Source organism: Macrobrachium rosenbergii, chromosome 56 (assembly GCF_040412425.1).
Source record: "Macrobrachium rosenbergii isolate ZJJX-2024 chromosome 56, ASM4041242v1, whole genome shotgun sequence".
NCBI lineage: Eukaryota > Metazoa > Arthropoda > Malacostraca > Decapoda > Palaemonidae > Macrobrachium > Macrobrachium rosenbergii.
In genome coordinates this window covers 1,606,265-1,620,594 of record NC_089796.1, presented here as the reverse complement: position 1 = coordinate 1,620,594, position 14,330 = coordinate 1,606,265, and the positions used below count along the sequence as shown (strand labels likewise).

The 14,330-nt window shown below is 34.4% G+C and overlaps 2 protein-coding genes across 2 annotated transcripts; both read left to right on the top strand.

Moving 5' to 3' along the window:
* Positions 1-501: 501 nt before the first annotated feature.
* LOC136836753 (cuticular protein 47Eg-like) lies at positions 502-2,950 on the top strand. Its single transcript, XM_067101303.1, has 3 exons — positions 502-620; positions 1,404-1,528; positions 2,662-2,950. Exons 1-3 carry the CDS (start codon positions 552-554, stop codon positions 2,819-2,821), a joined length of 354 nt encoding a protein of 117 aa, XP_066957404.1. The 5' UTR covers positions 502-551; the 3' UTR covers positions 2,822-2,950.
* A 4,510-nt stretch (positions 2,951-7,460) lies between these two features.
* Positions 7,461-9,246, top strand: LOC136836533 (cuticle protein CP575-like). The gene is made up of 3 exons (XM_067100960.1): positions 7,461-7,500; positions 8,033-8,157; positions 8,953-9,246. Exons 1-3 carry the CDS (start codon positions 7,489-7,491, stop codon positions 9,110-9,112), a joined length of 297 nt encoding a protein of 98 aa, XP_066957061.1. The 5' UTR covers positions 7,461-7,488; the 3' UTR covers positions 9,113-9,246.
* The last annotated feature ends 5,084 nt before the right edge of the window (positions 9,247-14,330 follow it).

Here is a 14,330-nt window from a genome sequence, read left to right as displayed (position 1 = left end):
CTCTCTCTCTCTCTCTCTCTCTCTCCCTCTCTCTCTCTCTCTCTGCATATGTCTCAAATATATTGAAGGCATCTCTCTCTCTCTCTCTCTCTCTCTCTCTCTCTCTCTCTCTCTCTCTCTCTCTCTCTGTGTGTGTATGTGCGTTCATATGTCTTGAATATGTCGAAACCATTTCTCTCTCTCTCTCTGTCTCTCTCTCTCTCTCTCTCTCTGCATATATCTTGAATACATCAAAGCCATCTCTCTCTCTCTCTCTCTCTCTCTCTCTCTCTCTCTCTCTCTCTCTCTCTCTCTCTCTCTCTCTCTCTCTCTCTGCAGATCTCAGGCATTTCGAAACCACTCGAAATGCCTGTCCCCTGTCGAAATGGGCAACTCCCATATTTACAAATAATTACTCCCGTTTACCAGTACTTTCCTAAACATACCTTTCCCTTTATTTTATACGGGAGGGCAACTGGGTAATGAGGTCACGCAATCCCCGAAGGAGAAGGTCAAGCGAGGTGGGAGTGGGAGGAGCCCCCAGAGGGGCGGGGTCATAGCCGGCTGTATAAATGACCCTTGGCACACCATACCTGCGACAGGTGTACCACGAGACTCGTCTAAGCAACATGAAGGCCGCTGTGAGTCGTCCGTGTTGTTATTATTATTATTATTATTATTATTATTATTATTATTATTATTATTATTATTATTATTATTATTATTTAACAATCAGGAAAACTCTGTTTTTAATGTTTAGTTTTGTAATTCGTGGAAGAAATCCGTCAGTGGATAGTGTTCACTGACGGAGAGAGAGAGAGAGAGAGAGAGAGAGAGAGAGAGAGAGAGAGAGAGAAGGAATGATAAAAAGAAAGAGAGAGAGTAAGGAGTGAGAAAAAAAGGAGAGAGAGAGAGAGAAGGAACGATAAAAGACAGAGAGAGAGTAAAGAGTGAGAGAGAGAGAGAGAGAGAGAGAGAGAGAGAGAGAGAGAGAGAGAGAGAGAGAGAGAGAGAGTATGTGAGTGAGTAAAAATGAATGAGAAAAGAAAGAGAGAGAGAGAAAGTGGAAATGTTCAAAATTGACCATTGATACAGAATCAAGTCTTTCACATAGCCTGTTAATTTATCGCATTTTCTCCTAAATTCAAAGTTAATATAATCCAATCAAGTAATTCACATATCATGTAATTCACTGGCCAATTACCTTCGAAATTCCATCAAGCATTCAAGCCCATCACGTTAATTACCATGATTATTTACCATGATTATTTATGTACCACAATTCTCCATTTACTGTAATTATCTATTTACCATAATTATTTGTTTACCAAAATTAAATATTTCTGTGCTTGAAAATAACAGAATCGAACTGTAGTCGGATTTGAAACTCCAGAACTGACAGAATCTTCCTTCTTCAATTCCAGATCTTCCTGCTCTGCCTCCTGGGTCTGGCCATCGCCAGACCAGACACGATCCTGGACTTCGAGGGCGACGACCATGAGCACGAGCAGGAGGGTGATGCAGGAGACGAAGTAGAAGGAACCTACAGGTAACAGGAGAACCAGACGGTTTGCCAATTCCTTCGGCCTTGAGACTCGATCCTTTATGGTTCCTTCTTAAAATCTAAAAAAAAAAAAAAAAAAAAAAAAAAAAGTGAGATTTGGGATTTTTTTTTTACGATACCAAAAAGGGAAAGTTAAATTTATTTATCATAATTCCTTTGCCATCTGGATGTTAAAATTTATAACTAACGTATTTTTGTTTCATAAGGCTTTGTTAAAATTGTCTTCTTTTACATAGTTGGCCCACACGTTAATTTCGGCAGGAACCACTGTCTCTTGGATTTTGGCCCAGTCCCCTTTGATTAGATGGCTAGTATCTCCATTAAAGGATTTAATAATCCTTTGGAATAATTCAGTAACCACTGGAGATGACTTTTCATTTATAAAGATAGATTACTGGCACCCTTCGCTTATTTATGCAAATTAAATATTTTTTTTCTTAATTCCCACTAGAGATACAATATGCAATTGGTTAATGAACAGATTTTTCGTAATATTCACTTGGGATTCAACTAGAAAATAGTTATGAAATATTTCAGACAGAGATTGTGACATTAGTTAAAGTGGTAAGGTTTACTTTCTATCCTTTTCGTGGATTTAATCTTCGCCTCAGATTAGACAAATTTGTAGTATGCTCTTTGGAGTTAAATGTAAAATTAAGGCTTATGTGGGAACCAATCGAATTTTGTTAAATTTCTAAAATGAATTTTGTAATTGCCAAGGTTTTCCTAAATGTGCATGAAACGTGGTAAAAATCTCTCAAAATTTAATGAATGTTAGACATTTATTGCCGTGGATTAGTGATACACGAAAGAACACAGTGCAGTATCTGCAAAATTTTCGAAATTGAGATATGCCACCGATTGAGCTCTTGAAACACAAAATACACAAGTTACTGCAGTTTCAGAATGATTCTTCAATGCATTTCACTAGTATTTTGGCGGTCCCATTTGCAGTATCTGCAAAATCAGTAGTAAGGCAAGGGAAAACTGTTGTATCTACCATTTTTCTCAGTTTTGTATTTTTGCAGAAACTGCAGTCTTCCATTTTAGGGCAGAGTATTGACCAAAGAAAAAAGAAAATAGCAAAATTCACTAACCTTTCTGTGTACCCTCCCCAGCTGGACGTCTCCCGAAGGAGAGGAATTCTACGTCAAGTACGTGGCTGACGAAGACGGCTACAGAATCGTCGAGTCCAACGCCGTCCCCGTCAGCCACGACGGAGTCGCTGCCGACGGTAACCAGGGATCCTTCACTTCTGACGAAGAAGCAGAAAAATAGCGACCTTCAGAGAAGCGACAGCAATCGTTTGTGGTTCTTTGTAAATACAAATCTTGACGATGTATACTATTCGAAATCATGTCGACATATTTATTGTTAATTATGTGATCAATAAAACCTTATTTGCATGAAATAAGTTGGTTTTTGTGCCTTTGTTTTGCGTCATTTTTTTTTTTTTTTTTGTGAACGAGAAGTCACAGACACAAACAAAGAAACTCGTTTGTGTCGAATGGAAATTGTCATTCCGTTTTTAAATATTTTTCAAAATATGCACATTAAGCTATATATATATATATATATATATATATATATATATATATATATATATATATATATATATATATATATATATATATATATATATATATATATATATATACATATATTTACATATATATATACGAGTATACACACACACACACACATACACACACACACACACACACACACACACACATATATATATATATATATATATATATATATATATATATATATATATATATATATATGTGTGTGTGTACACTGTACCATATTCAAAGCCCTATTTTAATTTCCATTATCTAAAACAAAAAGTGATGGTCAAAGATTCCTTATTCTGATATAATACGAAGAAGCATTACAAGTTGATGGTATAACCTGATGTGATGAGACGCAATGCCTTAGCACAGAACAGAACGATAACAGAACTAACAGTAAGTTATGATTACTGTTTTAGAGCATTAATAATCACTGATTTTGAATAGCCAGTAACTAAAGCAAGATGTGTAAATTGTCAGTTTATGCTTATGTAAAGAAATGCCTATGTATACTGTGTTGATGTATACTGTAACCTTATTGTACATGTTGTAATTGTAAATAATGTAAGTTTAATCCTTTCAATAAAAAGTAAAAAAAAAAAAAAAAAAGCTTGGGGAATATTGCGTATGGGTACAAAAAAACAAATTGATGCTATGCATTAAAATCTATTTTCCACGGAAATTCAGTTACAAAACTATTTTGTTTTTAATAACTCATACTTTTTCATTATACCATGGCAAACCAGAAGTTTTTTTTGTACCCTTTCCATTTGTTCATAAAACATTGGTGTTATTTTCATTATATGTTTTATATTTCAACATTCTTTACAACCTTTTAAAGCCAGTTTATGGCTCTCTCTCTCTCTCTCTCTCTCTCTCTCTCTCTCTCTCTCTCTCTCTCTCTCTCTCTCTCTCTCACACGAGAACTCTCAGGCGTCACCTTTCCCTTAATTTTTCTGACCACATGTTCTGATTGCCATAAATAAACTTCATTATGAAGGCATTATTGTTGCAGTTCTCTCTCTCTCTCTCTCTCTCTCTCTCTCTCTCTCTCTCTCTCTCTCTATATATATATATATATATATATATATATATATATATATATATATATATATATATATATATATATATATATATATATATATATATATATATATATGTATACGAGTATATATATATATATTATATATATATATATATATATATATATATATATATATATATATATATATATATATATATATAATATATATATATGTATATATATATATATATATATATATATATATATATATATATATATATATATATTATATATAATATATATATATATGCATATTTATGTATATATATATTTATAGTATACCCTCTAAAATATAAACTCATGTCTTACTTGAAGCAACATACCGCCCAATAACCCATATTTTGATTGAAAAACAAATAGCTTCATACATCTCCAGTCTGACCCTAATGTACCAGCATAATCTTCGTTACAATCTGGCATCTCCATTGAACCAGAAAATGGCGTAATCATTTAATTGCTCAGATAATCTTGTTTCTGAGTGAATTCCGCGATTTCTTTGTAATTACGTTTTTTTTTATTTTTTTTAAGATAAGTGATCGAGCTTACAGTTCAGTGATATTTCATTTGCAAAAGTTAAAAGTTTGGTAATAATCCATCATATGTTACTTGATGCAATATTATTATTATTATTATTTTTATTATTATTATTATTATTATTATTATTATTATTTCAGTAGATGAAACCTATTCACGTGGAGCAAGCACACCAAAGGGTCCATTGACTTGAAATTCAAGCTTCCAAAGAATGTTGGTTTCAACCTCCCATTGCAGACCCCACACTGCAACAGTAACTGATCATGATACAGAGCCAGTGATTTTTTCATCGCCCTGGGGGAGACGCGAACCCGCGACGTTTGAGTGGCATTCCACAACACTAACCACTATACCAGCGGACCATTACTAGCATAAGCAACTGTCGGACCACATAGGGTGTTGGTGCTGTCAGTGCGCCTCACATGGTGGACTGTAGGCTCCCTTTCGGCCCCTAACAGCACCAACTTTTTAGCTTTTTACTTCACCTCCGTTACTTAAGGTACCCCTTTCGTTCCTCTTACTGTACCTCCTTTCATATTCTCTTTCTTCCATCTTACTTTCCACCCTCTCCTAACAATTGATTCTTAGTGCAACTGCTTTGAGGTTTTCCTCCTGTTACACCTTTCAAACCTTTTACTGTCAGTTTCCATTTCAGCGCTGAATGACCTCATAGGTCCCAGTGCTTGGCCTTTGGCCTAAATTCTATATTCAATTCAAAAGGGTTTGTAAGTTTTTGTACCGAGTAAAGAACAAATTGTAGAGATTATCTTTATTACTATTCTTGTTATTATGGAGGTAAGAATATTTTGTTATGTTTGAAGCCTACTTCATAAAGATTATATATTCATTACCAAGATACTTTCCAAAGGGAATACCTGTCAAAGCAACAATTTGCGGAAGCCGTAAGCATAAATACCAAGAAAATATAAGAAACAAGCCGTTTCCTTGATGGGGCTGGCTTCAGATTAAAGTAAGAGTAGCCATTGTCACACTCATCCTGTAGCTGAAGAATCAGATTTTTTAAAAAAGTATAAAAGAAGCCTTTTCACTTAGCTTCTGCAACTTCATAGTCATAATGGAAGCTTGGTTTATTCATCAAAAGGATTTTTTCACGTCAGAACTGTTATGATTATTTGATTGCTTGAAATATTAAATGTTCAGTGACAGCCTGATATTATTCTTAACATCGGAAATAAATCTGCTACGCTTCTTCAATGAGGCGAAGCTATTAATAATTTCATTTCTCATTTCTCTGTACATTTTCCTTGTTTTTAAAAATCTATAACTTTCTTATCGTTTATCTGAGGGCGAGATCAAGCGATGAGAGAGAAATGTTAAAATTAAAAGTCTGTTAAACTGATTTCCATTTCAGGATCAAGAATTAGGATCCTGTTCCACTAAATCTAGTGGTCCGACAGTTGCTTATGTTGGTAAAAGTGATATTTCATCAAACAACATAAGATGGATTATTACCAAAATGTTTCAACTTTTGTAAATGATATATCACTGAATTGTAAGCTCGATCAGTTACCTTAAATTATAAAAAACGTAATTGCTAAGAAATCATGATATATCTCTCAGAAACAACATTATCTGAGCAATTAAGTGATTGCGCCATTATCTGGTTCATTGGGGATGCCAGATTATACCGAAGATTATGCTGGTACATTCAGGTCAAACTAGAGAGGTATGAAGTTATTTGTTTTTCAATCAAAATATGGGTTATTGGACGATATCTTTCTCAAAGAGGGACGAAGCCTGAGGGTGTCTTTGCACGACAGTAAAACATATCCTAAACATATTCTAAACACTAGTCGACAACTTATCACAAGCAACTTGTCGCATTCATGGCGCAAACAGGTTGACAACAAGTCGACGAATTTAAATGGGGGACGAATCTTTGGAAAATGCTTGATCATCGTATAAGCGCTTCTTGAAACAATTAATAAGTCGTTGACTTGTGTTCAACATGTTTGCGATGCGTGCGAGATAAGTTGCCGACGTGTTTTACTAAAGTGTGGTTGTATCCTGAAGCCTATGCTTTACGAAAGATATATATATATATATATATATATATATGTGTGTATGTGTGTGTGTGTTTGTCTGTGTGTTAAACTATTGTTCACAGTTTCAACCGAATAAAACGACAAAAGTCATTCCCAAGTCTAATGCTCTATTCTAATATGCATAACTATCTGTAAACTGGTTTGCCAGCTTTATAATTACTGTGGCCAAGGCAGAGTTTGTTAGCTGACCATTAAAATAATAATAAAAGATAGGTCATTACTTTCCAAAAAATAAATTTACCCAGTAAGGCCATCAGGTAAGCGATAAAAAATTTTAGTTAATTAATAATAATAATAATAATAATAATAATAATAATAGATACGATGAGGATAAAAGCACGATCACATACTACAACTTCTCTCTCTCTCTCTCTCTCTCTCTCTCTCTCTCTCTCTCTAGTTCTAAATGGCCATTGATTTTTTAAACCAGTTCATGACCCTGAATTGACCAAATAGCCACTTCTCTCTCTCTCTCTCTCTCTCTCTCTCTCTCTCTCAAGTTAATAAGGTCCGTCTCTGGCAAGGATGGAGAGAGAGAGAGAGAGAGAGAGAGAGAGAGAGAGAGAGAGAGAGAGAGAGAGAGAGAGAGAGGCAAAACTAGGGCGGAGTCAAGACACGGGTATATATGGGCGAGTGACCCACCGTACTTCGTCAATTGCTCCGAAGAAGACGAGATCTGCCGCCATGAAGTTCACTGTAAGTCAGGAATATATTTCTCGATATATTTCCTTAAGAGCTCTTTATTCTGGTTGGCAGAGGCTAGAATATATTTCTAGTGTTCATTTGATTGTACTGCGTTTTATATTAGATTTCTCTAGGTCAAAATATTTTTAGCTTTACATGACTGTGTTGTATTTGATGTTCAACATTTCTAATTTAACCTCAGTGGTTTATTTGACAGAATATATTTATGAATGTATTGCATTTAATATAGGACTTTTCTGATTCAAACTTAGTGATTTATTTATCAAAAGACATTTTTTTTCACGTCAAAATTATGATTATTTCATTGCTTTAAATACGAGTATTAATATATTTTTTTCTGAATGTATTATCAGATATATATATATATATAAATTGTTAATTATGCCAGTCTCGATAGTCACCTGGACTCTAAACAATATAAATCTATTTAATATTAGACCAGGAAACATCCTACCAATATACATTCTTATAGTGCAATTATTGTGTATTTATTGTTTATTTATTGTGCATATTTACTTTCCAGATCGTTATGTTGTGCCTTCTGGGCCTGGCCCTAGCTCGCCCGGACACCATCCTGGATTTCGAAGGGGAGGACCATGAGCATGAGCAGGAGGGGGATGCTGGGGATGAGGTGGAAGGAACTTACAGGTAAGAAGGTCTTAATTAAGGACAGGTGAAAGCTACCTTTAGTACGAATACTGGACAGGTATCCCCTATAGAAAAGGTTTCCAGAATCTTCAACATTTTTGTTTTCTGTTTCAAAAGCCTTTTTTTGAGTTTTTTTTATCAGATAAGTTATAAATATTATTATGGATTCGTCTGGTGACAGGTTAAACCATCCATCATCATAATAATGACATGACGAGCGCTAGTTAATCTCACAGTCTAGTCTCCATTACCAAAACCATCTTTTCTATCAAAGTTTCCTTGAATTATTTATTGCAACCTTTTGTTTCTGGTTTGCAAAAACAAATCCCATTAGGAAAATATTACATTGATAAATACTGTTTCAGCGGCTGTTGGATCATAAGATTTACAATGTCATTATGCTGTAATGATTCAGTACACTTTGCATCCATGTACATTTATACAGACTTTCTGTAACTGCATATCTGTATATTCAAATACATCTGTTATTATAAAAACAGGCCTATGTGCGTGAGTGTATTAAGCAGGCCTGTACTTTAATACCCTTCCGTTAAAGCTGGAATATTCAGTATACGAACTGGATTTAATATCCTTCTGTCATCAGCTTCATAAAATCTCATTTTCAGAATGCCTAGGTGTGATTTCAGTGTTCTGTGCTTAACAAGGTAGAAACCTCTTAAAACTTAATGAAAGTAGAACTTTTATTACCATGAATTACTAATAAACAAAGTAAACAGAATTGAATTCAAGGAAAAAAAACAGCAAAACTCACTAAACTTTATTTTACTTTCCCAGCTGGACGTCTCCTGAAGGAGAGGAATTCTACGTCAAGTACGTGGCTGACGAAGACGGCTACAGAATCGTCGAGTCCAACGCCGTCCCCGTCAGCCACGACGGAGTCGCTGCCGACGGTAACCAGGGATCCTTCACTTCTGACGAAGAAGAAGAGAAATGAGAAGTTTTAGGGAAATCACATAACTTAGTGAACTCATGGCTTCCGATGTGGTGTACAATACAATCGATGCTGTATTCTGGTAATGCAGTCAAACTGTAATTTATTTTTTTGGCAATAAATAATTTCAATTTGAATATTATCTGATTTTCCTTACCTTGATATGGAAAAAGGAAGTGTATTTTATATATTTAGATATTTAACAACTATTTCGTCATGGTTATAAAATTTAAAAGAGAGTGCTAAATCTGTAATATCTGTTATTACAGCATAGCTAGAGCCCATTTTTGTAATTTTCTTAAGCATAATTGTGATTTTGTATTTTGTGATACGGTAAAGTTTTCGTTTCAAATTCTCTTTAACCTGACGTGACTGATATTAAAAAATAATTCTTCATTACATTGTGTGTAGTAATAAAAACCGAAATATCAGAATGTGTATAATATGTTTTTGTGCATTTTTATGCATAACTTTTCCATATAATCTGTTCCTATATTTATTTCTTTGAATGATAGTTACTTCAAGCACTTTGTATGCAACTTAATATTGAACTAAAGAATTATGAAAGAGAGGGTAGGTAAAGAAAATGAATGAATGTTAATTACTCAATAATAAGTATTTCATATTTTTAATTCAAAATTTTATTACTTGTTTCAATTTCGACGTGAAAAATTCTATAACTAAAGTCTGTTAGCATAATTTGGTATTTGATATAAGAAATCCGTATGATATTGGTTTTGAAAACTGAATAAAAAATTATAGAAATGTGTTATTATGAAATACTTGGAAAAACAAAATCGGTTTTATGATTTTCTTTTCCATAAATGCCTTTCGGTTTGTAATTACTGGGCGCATTTGTAATATATTTGTAACATTAAAAAAAATGTCGTGACTGTTGTGTATTGTCATTCTCTCTCTCTCTCTCTCTCTCTCTCTCTCTCTCTCTCTCTCTCTCTCTCTCTCTCTCTCTCTCCCTCTCTCTCTCTCTGTCTCTCGACAAAAAACTGGCTTTTCCCTATTATTTTGTGCTTAAAGATATCTTTTTTTTTATAAAATTAAAACTTCCAGACGAACAATAAGGTCGAAACTCCCTGTTTTATCAAATGTAAAATCATTTTTCGTGAAAATTAAACAAAAGAAAAAATGTACAGCTTAAAATTCTATTTATAAGACAATACTCTTCGATTCTTCCCCGTAGGGGGTTAGTACCGTCAGTGCACATCACCGGGAGCACTGTAGGCAATACTAAAGGTTCTTTGCAGCGTCCCTTCAGTCCCTAACTCAAACCCTTTCATTCCTTTTACAGTACCTTCATTCATATTATCTTTCTTCCATCTTGCTATCCATCCACTCCTAACAATTATTTCATAGTGCAACTGCGAAGTTTCCCCTCCTGTTACACCTGTCAGACCTCTTACTCTCAGTTTCCTTTCCAGCACTGAATGACCTCATAGGTCCCAGTGCTTGGCCTTTGGCCTAAACTCTATATTCCATTTCATTCTTTGATTCTTAAGCAGAATATATATCTAAAAATATTGACTAAACCATTTTTGCCCACGACTCTAACGCGAGTGGATTCTTATGCCTCGTTGTTACCCATGCCCTTCAAGCCGGAATCCAAGCGTCTGTGAGCAGATGGTCACGAGAACAGATGTGTCACTCATTATCGGTCACCTTTCCAAATACCGACCAGATGCGGTGTTCTTTAACCCCACTGACCGAATGACCAGCAGTGTAGTGGGTACGATAGTGAGTACGACACCCACGAAACTTTAGTGCCAATTTTCTTTTGCTTCTGAAGGGTATACGAAATGCAGGTAAGGAAATTAAAGGTAAAGAAAATTGTAATTTGGAATTTTTTTTTTTTTGTGATGTGAATGTTATCATCTTATTGGTTCTATATTTTCGCATTTTTTTATAACTTGGCCGTAATTATATATACATTTTTTTATATGAAAGGCCCTTTCACTGTTATTATTTTCCTTTCATCTAAAATACAGAGAGAGAGAGAGAGAGAGAGAGAGAGAGAGAGAGAGAGAGAGAGAGAGAGAGAGAGAGAGAGAGAGAGGACTAAGAAAATTTGCCACAAGTAATTGATACAAGTCGTATTTATGACGTAAAGAAAATAAGTAGGTCAGTTCTTTATATATATATATATATATATATATATATATATATATATATATATATATATATATATATATATATATATTATTTATATATATAAATATATATACATATAGATATATATTTATATATACATATATATATATATATATATATATATATATATATATATATATATATATATATATATATATGTGTGTGTGTGTGTGTGTGTGTGTGTGTGTGTATATATGTATGTGCGTGTGTGTATTATCTGTGCTTGCGTAAGTACATATCCTTCTTTGCTTAAAACTGTAATCAACGCCTACCTTTACCGTCAGGGTTATTACAGAGACATAGCGGTGTATTTTATGACCAGAAAAGTAATAAAAGTGAAACAGCCTTTTTTTTTTATTCGACTTGACCTTAGCTATAGTTTATAATTCATATATTTTTATTTTTATTTTGTCAACTCGTTGCGTTGTAACTCCCGATACTTTCAAGTCTGGAGAATGTTGAACACATAATTGTATGGTAAGAGAATTTGTGTTTTATATTTTCTTGGGCATTAATGCCGAAATAAAAGTTGGTTACCAATAAAAAAAAGATCTTAATTGTACCTCATGTTAGATTATAGTAAACCCATCTCTTAAAAAAACACGTAAAAATGCGCCGAAGTTTCTTCGACCCTATCGAGTTTTCTATATAGCCGCTACAGCGTATAATCAAGGCCACCGAAAATAGATCTATCTTTCGGTGGTCTCGGTATAATGCTGTATGAGCCGCGGCCCATGAAACTTCAACCACAACCCGGTGGTGACCTATCCTATATCGTTGCCAAGCACGATTATGGCGAACTTTAACCTTGAATCAAATAAAAACTATCAAGGCTAGAGGGCTGCAATTTAGTATATTTGATGATTGGAGAGTGACTGATCTATATACCAATTTGCATCCCTCTAGCCTCAGTAGTTTTTAAGTTTTGAGGGTGGACAGAAAAAGTGCGGACAGAAAAGTGCGAGCAGAATAAAGTGCGGACAGAATAAAGTGCGGACGGACAGACAAAACCGGCACAATAGTTTTCTTTTACAGAAAACTAAAAAGTGCGCCAGGTTTCTGTTATCAAAGTGTAATTCATGATCCAAAACTGCATTCTGTAATCCTTGATTACTGAATACTAATTTCCACATTTATAGAAAAAAAACTAAATATAAAACGGGTGTTTATGATGATGAAATACAAGCCTTTTTCTTCTGTGTAGTGCTAGACATATTGCTAAATTCCTCACCGAAATGTGTGTAATAGTTTTACTCTTTGGTATATGTTGTTTGTTTTCTTTTAATTTTTTTTTTTCTTTCCAGATTACTGGGCACAAACACCAGTGGAGAATCTGAAGACTAGCCACGTTCTTGATATATTGCTGAAGATACAGCGAGAATCCTTAAGCTTTTGCGAGGATTACTGTTTCTCTAGCAACACCTCAAGAATTACACTCAAGTAAAAGGGTCTTGTTTCATTCTCATCTTTAAAGACCGTTGCTGTTCTATATATTCGTCACTGGTGTTTATGCCCAGTAATCTAGGAGACTTAACCAAAATCATTGCAAAAACTTTACGTTAAGAATTTTGGCAGGCATTAAGTCATAATCGCCTTAGAATCTCATATAACGTACATTTTTCCTCGCCATGCAATTTTGAAAGACTGCAATATCTGCAAAAATACAAAACTGAGAAAAATATCAGATACTGCAGTTTTCCCTTGCCTAACTACTGATTTTGCAGATACTGCAAATAGGACCCACCTAAATACTCGTGGAAAGCATTGAAGAATCATTCTGAAACTGCAGTAACTTGTGTATTAGAGTTTCACGAGCCCAGTAGGTGGCATATCTCAGTCTCGAAAGTTTTGCAGATACTGCAGTTTTCCATTTTAGGGCAGAATTGTGTTCCGCGGTGGCACCTTTCTCCAAAACCTACCCTTTTATCTCTCCTTTCCTCGAGATGGACCAGATGATAAGTGGCAGGTAAGGGCCGGCCTTCTAGAGGTCCAGAGAATCGTATCCTAAAAGGAATGAGAAAGGGTGTGGTTACGACATTCCCTAGGAATTCTACAGTAGGTCGTTTACTGTGCCCGTATCTTACTAAGTTTCTAGCTGAACGCTTTCACAGCTGTGAAGAATGTTTTAATCTTTAGGTTCAAATTCTTCAAATGGATCTGAGAACATTTTCTGCTTTTCATTTATTGTCCGTACGGTGATATCTTACTAAGTTTCTAGCTGAACGCTTTGACAGCTATAAAGAATAGTTTTAGTCATTAGGTTCAAATTATTGAAACGGATTTGAGAACACTTTCGACAAATAGATCTGAGAACGTTTTCTACTTTTCATTTATTGTCCGTACGGTGATATCTTACTAAGTTTCTAGCTGAATGCTTTGACAGCTATAAAGAATGGTTTTAGTCATTAGGTTCAAATTATTCAAACTGGTTCGAGAACATTTTCGACTTCCTGTTTATTGTTTGTATGGTGATGGACAAATTGCATGATTTTTCCACACTGCTTTGTCAAAACCTATATTCCTTTTCCTCTTTGGATTCGATTTCGAGCTAATGCTGAAAGTTGGTTTTTACTAAAAAAATAAAAATTTATTTTTCTATACAGATTTTTTGTAAGATATATGGTTGTTAAGTACAGAGACCCACAATAATAAAACTATCACTTTATTTAAAATTTTCTAGATTATTGCTCAGAATATCTTGTCTATTTCGTTATTTCGGGTAAGACTCCATTTAAAGGTACAATGTACCATGCCTTCGTTTTCAGAAACGTCGATAATATATTGGCTTGAATAGTACTTGCTACTGGGAAAAAAATTTACAGCCAAGTTACTATTAAACGTTTAACACCATTTCCATTATTGTGTATGCAAATTAAGTTTCAGTCAAGAGGAACATGATCTGATGACAGTGCACTTGACAAGACGTCTATATTTCCAAAAATCTCTCTCTCTCTCTCTCTCTCTCTCTCTCTCTCTCTCTCTCTCTCTCTCTCTCTCCAAGACAGTCGTCAATCCTAAGTTCATAGAGATCTCAAGTTTATGATACCTTCAAAGTCCT